The following is an 8,909-nucleotide window of genomic DNA, read 5'->3' on the forward strand; positions in this document are numbered from 1 at the left end:
GTCTTCATAGTTGTCAGCCTACCACTCTACTTGACCCGCACCTTGAAGAAGACGACCGTGTTTGATTGTAACCATCGGGACGAATACAAATTCTCGTGTAGCTTGTGCTTATCAAAAAAAAAACAACATTTGTCTTTTGAAAGTGGAAATGTTCTTAAGAAATTCCTTATAGCTTAGTTAACATATTTAAGTTGTGTTTTTTCAATGCTTTTATTCTATACAGTATATAACTTAACTGGCTTGCTATAATTTTTAGTTCAAATTCTGTGCCTTGTCCTTGCGAACAAAGGGAAAATAAGGAGCACAAGCCCGACTTCATTGTGTTCATCATCAAGTACTTCATGATGCTGATAGTCGGTGAGGCTGTTCAACTTCGTTTCTTGCTAGACTGTGCGTCGTGTGCGTGTTTGCAAATTAACCGTTTACCGAACAGAGAAGGCAAACCACTGAACCCATGTATCAAACATAACACATATGTAACACGCAATTTGATAATAAAAACTTGAATTTGCAAATCATCACAGCAATTAGAAAACTATTGGTTGAAGAACGAGTTCATTTTCATTAATTTTGTTACTTACCTTGCACCAAGCCATGGTTCGTCAATTTAAGATTTTTTTATTGAACACAGAGAATTGAACAACAGATGGCACTTTCTTCATCCTCAGACTATTTTTCTGAAGCCTGATGCGTATGAACCTCTAGCAGTCTAGTAGTATATATCATAGAGAAATAAAACATAGTAACTTTAGCGGGTTTAACATACTTTATTTCACACAAAATATAACATAATTAAATAAAATAAACTCAAACGTTTTCGACAGGTACGTGTGTCTTCATCAGGAATTAAATCTGCAATACATAAAATGAAAAATCGTAAGATAAATTTGACTATGCACTGTAACTGTAACGACACTCTGGACTGAAAGCACAAACTGAATAAATGATACGAGAATGATTGCGAGTAAATTATGCGGTGGGAAACAGATCACGTGAGGTGTAGACTACAGGCATTGGACAAAACAATTAGAACACACACAAAAGGAACGATGAGCCACAGGCGAATAACTGCCTGTTGAGAGACGGATTGTTACGTTTGATTCTTAAGGCTTCCATGATCTTAGTCTGAAAATCAGATCTGCCTGGAGAGATGATTTTAAATTGGTCGATCGAGACATTGTCAGTGCACGATTCACAAGAGGCGATGTGCTCTTTAATTGCACTTTTAGTTGTTAGGTTTGGGTTTAAGTGCTCCCCGGCCCTTGTCAACAAATGTCTGGTTGACATACCAATGTATGTCTGGTTTGAGTCACGCAAACAACTAAATTTATACACAACATTTGAAGAAAGAGCAAAGGGGGTAGGCGACTTCAATTGAAAATATTGGTGCACTTTAAATGTTTTATACACAGGATGAATGTCACATGAAAATTTCTTTTTTATAAGTTTAGCTAGATTTTTCGCAAAAATTGTTGAATCTTTTCCTAGATAGGGTATATTAATGAAATAACTAAAATCTACTTCTTCAGGCGTGTCTTTTGGTTCATCAGCCATGAAGGTGTTTAAGACTTTATTGAAAAAGTGAAAAGGATATCCATTTAAATAAAACATGTTTTTTAATTTCTTGATTTCTTTCTGAAACAACTGATCATCAGAACACACCAAACGAGCACGAGATAACAGACACAAGATTAAACCAGATTTCCATTTCCTAGGGCATAGAGCGTTATAATTTAAAAGCAAGCCAGTGTTGGTAGGTTTTCGCCAAATCCAGGTGTCAAAAGAATTGCGTTTAATTTCAATTTCAACATCTAAAAAAAGCGATGGTATCATTGGATTTTTCAAGTGCAAATTCGATATTTTTATGTTGCGAATTTAAAAGGTTCAAACATTTTGAGCACGATTCATCATCATCAAAAATGGCGAAAATATTATCAACATAACGTAAACACAGTTTGGGATAAAAATCACGATAAAATTCAAATATTTTGGTTTCGATGTGTGCCAAGAAAAAGTTTGCCAGTGTTGGGCCCAATGGGGAACCCATGGTGACGCCATTTATCTGTTGAAACAAACTATTGTTGTACAGGAACATGCCTTCTGTGGCTAAATGTAATAATTTTATGAAGTATTTTTTCACAATGGGCGGTCGATTTGGTTGGTTTCCACTAAAAATATGGTCAGCGATTATAGTAATAGTTTCTTTCAGAGGCACGTTAGTAAACAGAGACACAACATCAAAACTCACCATGCGGCTATTGGGTGGACACTTAAAATCTTTTAACTTTTCCATAAATTGATTAGTTGAATTAAGCATGTAGTTCTTGGATATGTACGGTTTTATAACGGGGAGCACTTAAACCCAAACCTAACAACTAAAAGTGCAATTAAAGAACACATCGCCTCTTGTGAAACGTGCACTGACAATGTCTTGATCGGCCAATTTAAAATCATCTCTCCAGGCAGATCTGATTTTCAGACTAAGATCATGGAAGCCTTAAGAATTAAACGTAACAATCCGTCTCTCAACCGGCAGTTATTCGCCTGTGGCTCATCGTTCCTTTTGTGTGTGTTCTAATTGTTTTGTCCAATGCCTGTAGTCTACACCTCACGTGATCTGTTTCCCACCGCATAATTTACTCGCAATCATTCTCGTATCATTTGTTCAGTTTGTGCTTTCAGTCCAGAGTGTCGTTACAGTGCATTGCATAGTCAAATTTATCTTACGATTTTTCATTTTATGTATTGCAGATTTAATTCCTGATGAGGACACACGTACGTGTCGAAAACGTTTGAGTTTATTTTATTTAATTATGTTATATTTTGTGTGAAATAAAGTATGCTAAACCCGCTAAAGTTACTATGTTTTATTTCTCTATTGTGCAACAAAGCAAACTCTCTACCAAAGCTTTAGTATACATCACAGTAATAACCGAAATATCATAATTGTGTATGACTAATGACTATGCATTGCTCATGCAGTAGTTGTGTATTTTAATCTCTTCTTCTCAGGCATCACATCTGGATTTTGGATATGGTCTAGCAAGACAGTGGAGGCTTGGACTTCCTTTAAGGATCGTATTTGCTGTGGTGGTGAGACCCGATATCAGCGAGGTGCCGTCCCGAGTCAGCAGCAAACCTCCTTCCTCCCTCATTCGACAGACCAGCGCCATTCCCCTATTTACCGTCAAGGGATATGAGTAGGGTGGTCATTTGGTAAAAATGTTAGTCAACTGTAGCCTGGATTTTGGGATACATCAGGGATTTGGGATCTAAAACAACTTCTTGTACATTTTTTTGAAATTTCTTTTTAACTCTTCCTTACCCGCGAATCTCAAAAAAATATACTTGAAGTCTTAGGATGTCCTGTTGTATTCAATAATCAGGGTTAAAGTTGACTTTGGAAATATTCCTAGAATATAAACTGCACGGCTCTGTAAGATGTTGCAGTGTTGCACACCATTCAGCAATATTTTGATAGACTGCAGTTGTAAAACCACTCAGCAACAAATTGGTGTGATTTCTTTATTGCGTCTTCACGCTTAGTTACGTCAGTTTTCCAATGACTTTCATTATTTTGTGCTACCATGAAAACATTTTACATTGCTTTGGCACAGTGGAAATGCAAATTATTAACAATAATACTGCAGCTATATTTACAGCAGTATTTTAATTGCTGCTTTTAATGACACAATTTTCTTATACACTTTTTTATTTTTTTGTTTGTTTTTTATTGAATGTAAAGTTTCGATGACGTTGCCCAAACTTGCAGTCAAGTGTGTAGCCTACTGTATAGTGCTGAAGCTGCTTTGCGGTATTTGAATTAGTTACAGCATTACTTTACTTCGTTTTCTCTGCTCACATTCAATTACATTTCTTTATATTCAGTATTCGACACTTTATGTTTTGTAACAGACCACACACAGTAGGGGTAGGGCGGGACCTACGAGCCGATTTTTCAAAGAACTTCACAACTGTTGTGGTGTCTCAAAGATTGCGTATATTTTTCTACCTACAGTCACCATGCTTGAACGGAATTTAAGCATGTTCTGGTGGAAGTCCCTAGAGCGAAAAATTAAGAGTCCTTGAAAGTGAGTGGTTCATACGGCCCGCGAGTGACGGCCCTGCGACCATATGTGAAGGGTCGTGTAAGCCGTTTGAAAAAAAGTCGTGTAGGATTTTCCACTTAACCGTTTTATGCTGTGCTGTTGTCATTTGATGAGCTTTTGTGGTACTGTACAAGAAATGTCAAATGAAAAACATTGAATGTATAATTGTAGGCTATACGCTTATCGGAAAATCTCTTTGTTTAAAACGCAAAAACAAATGCTAATTTATCACACATTGAATACTAATAACCGAAAGTCAAGATATCAGTCAAGTTAAACAACTAGAGAACATTTTGCAAATCAGCCATGAGCTTTCCTGTTCACAAATCTGTTCCAGAGATTACGTCCTTTTCGCAAAAAAACTTAATGAAGCCTGTCAAAACCAAATATATTATCCGCAATGAGCACTAAAGAGCTGTACAATTAATTTTTTTATGGGGGTGGTTCACATGTCACCCCTGTTCACAGGTCCCGTCCTTCTTCTACATTTATTTTTGTATTCTTACGTCATTTCAACTCAGAGAGATGCGTTTTTGGCAATTACTTCGATTCCTTTCTCATTCTGCCATTGCCATCGGACATGCACTTTTGTGCTTGAAATCGATTACAATTACAAGAAAAAGCGTTAAAATTTACGTAAAATACTAATTGATTTGGATTGCCGATTATGATCAACCTACGTCTGGTTTTGTACTATCGTGTTGTTTTTTGAGACCTCATCGATTACCTGTTGCATTTGGCTATTAAGATTAAAGTTGGGCCGAGCTTCGCCGGTCGTTTGACTTGTGTTGCGAGATTGGTCCTGCAATCGATTGTGGCAATCAATGCATATAAGTTGTAGTGCGTAGAAAGATATTGTGACTTGCCGATAGGCCCCGGTAGCTCAGTTGATTAAACGCTTGATTTTACAAAGAAACTTCAAGATCAAGCGGCGCAGGTTCGCTTCTCGTGGCGTGCACTTGAGCAACGCCACGAGAAGCGAACCTGCGCCGCCACGAGGTCGGCAGCAATGGCCGAGTGGTTAGCGCGTTGGGCTCGCAGTCGAGAGCCTGCGTGTTCGACTCCAGCCACCCGCACTTGCTGTTGTTTCTCTGGGCAAGAAACTTTACGATAATTGCCTCTACCTAGTGATCGATTTCGAGTAATGGGTAGTACCAAATTTAAGTCATAAATAGAGTAGACAACCGGAAACAGACATTGCCGTCGGCTGCAGCGTGGGTCAGGTGTACGTCGGAAGACGTACACCGATGCATAGCGCTCAAGTCCGCTTTCCCGCAATGCAAGATAAAGATAAACAAACAAACAAACAAACACATTTCCAGGTCTGCTCTTCCTTCAGCGGCACGAAGTAAATGGAGTAATTTACAGACAAAACCTCAGCAAAAGGAAAACTCAACTCTGTCAAACTCGGTGTCCTGGCCTGCGTCAGTGGTTCAAAGCCTCTACAAGTAGGCCTCATTTTTGTGAAACTTCCAAGATTGAGCTTTTGAAGAAACTTTTAGTCCGAAGGTAAAGATTCAAACAATCATAATAACCAATCAGTTCTCGCCTACCATTATGATGCCATCAATACTGGGCCGCCGTGATAAGATATTAGTGAAAGTCTTTGCATAAAAATGTGATTTAAAAAAATGCTACCGTAATGATTCCTAAATATTGTCAATAGGCCTACATCCTACAATCCCGCTCGGTTTTTGGTTGCCAACTGGCAGGATCATAATTTTAGCAAGCCACACTAGGGATTGAACAATCTTATTAGGGCTACCAGTAGTGTGTTTTTAAATACGTTTTTGCAAGGTACGCCATCGTAAACCACTCAAAAAGAAATTAAACTTCATGGCGAAAAATACGGGTGAAACGAAGGAATTGAAAATAGATGGTGGTTTACCTTTCAGAGATATGGTAGCCTGGAGTCTAAACATTCCCAACAAAAATATCTGGACAGGCCCACGCAGCCCAAAATATTGAAACTAAGTTCAGCCAAGTAGCCTACGTTTGTCTTCATATTCGGTTCTTTCGTAACTTATAAAAAATCCCCTGATTGTAGGCTTAAAAGTGGTTCGGCTGAGTCATTTTGTACGCGTTCCTCAGTCTTGCTTCCCAGCCGGCCAGAACTTTGTAGGCTTGCCATACGTCCCGGGACACGAACATTCTGTCTCATTTGTATATTTCTGTAAGTGTAGCCATTACTGGTTATCGCGCGCGGTAACGGTTTTACCGATTCATTTCTTAAAATGTCCAAAATTTTCAACCGTCATGTTTAAGGGGATAAACGGTATTTGCGTAAGATTTTGCTGTTTATACATGTGTCTCCATGTGTTGAGTGTGTTAGAGCGAAACTTTTGGTCTAACCCCCCCCCCCTACTTTTAATGGGCTTAGGTTGTGCAGGCAATCTAACCATGCTGCCCTAATTCAAAGACCCATTGTGCGTTGTTTGACTCTGCAATCATAATAAAAAATAAGCTTACAAAGAGCCTCCTTTTTTGAAAAACTCTTGTGCACCCCAAAAATTAATTTAAAGAAAAAAAAGACTTCGATGGGCGTCAAGCCGTTTTCTCATAAACATATTAGGCGCAAGTTGAAACCATTGAACTAACCAAGCTAACAAAAAAAAATCGCTTGCATTCACACCGTACTAGGTTACAAACTCTATGCGAAGTAACCGACTGAAAAAATTACCGCACGCGGCAACCAATAATGACTACACTTACCGAAATATCACATGAGACAGAAAGCAGGGAATGGAACGGAAGACGTTTTTTCCGTTTTCCATCCTGAGATTTTATTCCATTCCATTTTAGAAATCTTCCATTCCATCTCAGAAATCTCTTCCATCTTCACATTTCGTGATCTCCGCGTTGAATATGCCACAAGTAAACCTAAAAACCATAGGCTAAATTTAAGCTAAAAATTTAACAGCCGTATTTTCCTAAGGATTACGTAGGCTACCGTTTGAATTATTGTCCGAACGTAGGCTACCGTTCGAATTATTTCAGCAAGCAACGTAATATTTTGCATGTCTTGATAAAGCGTTAGAAAGTTAATGATGGAATTGGGATGGAATGATGGAAGATTGTCTTCCATCCCATCATCAAGATCTTTCATTCCTTTCCACCCTTGACATTTTCCATCTTCCATCCAAAAATCTATCTTCCATTCCTTGACAGAAAGTTCGTGGGAAAAAATTTGCAGCCGGGACACTCCCGATTTTAAGGCCTTGTCCCGCCCGTTTAACCAGTTTGTCCCGGAATTTTTAATTTGCAAAAAAAAAAATTCTTGAGGTAGCCATTCTGGCAATTCTTTCTCAAGTAGGTCTGCGGAAAATATCAACAAAATGTTTCAGAAGCAAATGATCGAAATCGACTTCCTTTCGATGAGCATGTTTTGGTAAAGAAACACATGTCTGAGAGTGAGAGAAAAGAATCATGGCAAAATGAAACGACATCTTTTGAACAAAAGTGGATCCAATTGTTCCAAACTTTTATAAACAAAAACAGAACCATTCCAAACTTTCAAAAACTTGTCGAGTTTGTGATTTGTTTGCCTCGGACATCAGCACCAGTTGAGCGAATTTTTTCAATTAAGTTATGAACAATATGTGGACTGATGACAGAGGTCAAATGCTAGAACAGAATGTCAAAGCTCTACTCACATGCAACATTAATGTTGATTTTGATTTGACATGTAGGCTAGGCCTAAGTTAGTAAATTTCATGAAAAGATAAAATTAAACACTGTAGGCTACTTTTGAAAAAGATGCTTAGCACAGAAAAATATTATTAGGCCTGATTCATTTGCTCATAAATATTATTAAGTTCTTTTGTTTTCGTTGATGAGATAGGCCTACATATATTGATAATTTGTCCATAATTTAATTTTTTGCAATTTTTTTGTATTAGGCTACAATAAGTTCATTTGCAGTTTTTAATATGCGTCTCGGATTTGCAATTCTAAATAAATGGCAAGCCTACGTGTTGGCCTAATGTGGTACCAGATGCTAGTTTTTTTTTGTTTTTTTTGAAAAGTGACAATGGTGATAACAAAAACTTAGATAACCTGGTTATAGTGTGGGCTACCTCCAGACAAGGATGGACGAACCACATAGGCCTGGGCCCACCTACTTTATTTTTTCGGGTGGGTCTGGCCCACCCGCTTTTGAAAGCCAGATATTTTTGAATAGGTAGCGAAAGATTTCATTAAGATAACCTGAAGTTTTTTTGTGATATAGAGAAAGTAACTTTAGCTGCAGCAATGGTAGATGCAGCAACTTTGTTTCTACAGTAAAAGAAGGCACTTAAACCAGGCTAGATGGGGATATTGATGTAATTCTCTCGAAAACGAACTCAAGCTGTTAAAATACAAAACATTTACATAAATTTATCAAAACTGATAGGTAGCGTACAGTTATACTTGAAAATCCCTATGTTTAATGCTACTGCATAAAGGTCTTTTTCGTGCCACAGACTGGTGAAAAATTACTTACAAGGCAGATTAACCCAAGTGCACTTGAACCATAGGATGAACAGTTGGTTGGTTGGTTTTGAATCTTTATCCTCTGACTGACAAACAGGGGCGGATTTACCTATGGCGCCCGGGCGCCGCGGCGCCCCCTAAAATTCCAATTTATTTTTTTATGTTTGCATGCAAATTTTCTTTTTATGCCATACTTTAACTTGTTAATTTCCATTTTACTAACGTAAAACAATGCGTGATGTTTAGTCTCGGCAAGTAGACCTACTAACGGCTAATAACCGCTGATAACGGTACAAGAGACAATGGACATTAGGCCTATACAAAATA

At 38.0% G+C, this 8,909-nt stretch overlaps 1 protein-coding gene across 1 annotated transcript in view; it reads left to right on the top strand.

The window, feature by feature from the left end:
- Positions 1-4,891, top strand: part of LOC145774211 (frizzled-7-A-like) — a 28,295-nt gene extending 23,404 nt beyond the window's left edge. The window contains exons 12-13 of the mRNA XM_082585389.1: positions 257-357; positions 3,013-4,891. Coding sequence (XP_082441515.1) covers positions 257-357; positions 3,013-3,200 — 289 coding nt within the window. The 3' untranslated portion in view covers positions 3,201-4,891. The remainder of the gene's footprint in view (positions 1-256; positions 358-3,012) is intronic.
- The last annotated feature ends 4,018 nt before the right edge of the window (positions 4,892-8,909 follow it).

Source organism: Aplidium turbinatum, chromosome 7, assembly GCF_918807975.1.
Source record: "Aplidium turbinatum chromosome 7, kaAplTurb1.1, whole genome shotgun sequence".
In the NCBI taxonomy this organism is placed as follows: Eukaryota; Metazoa; Chordata; class Ascidiacea; order Aplousobranchia; family Polyclinidae; genus Aplidium; species Aplidium turbinatum.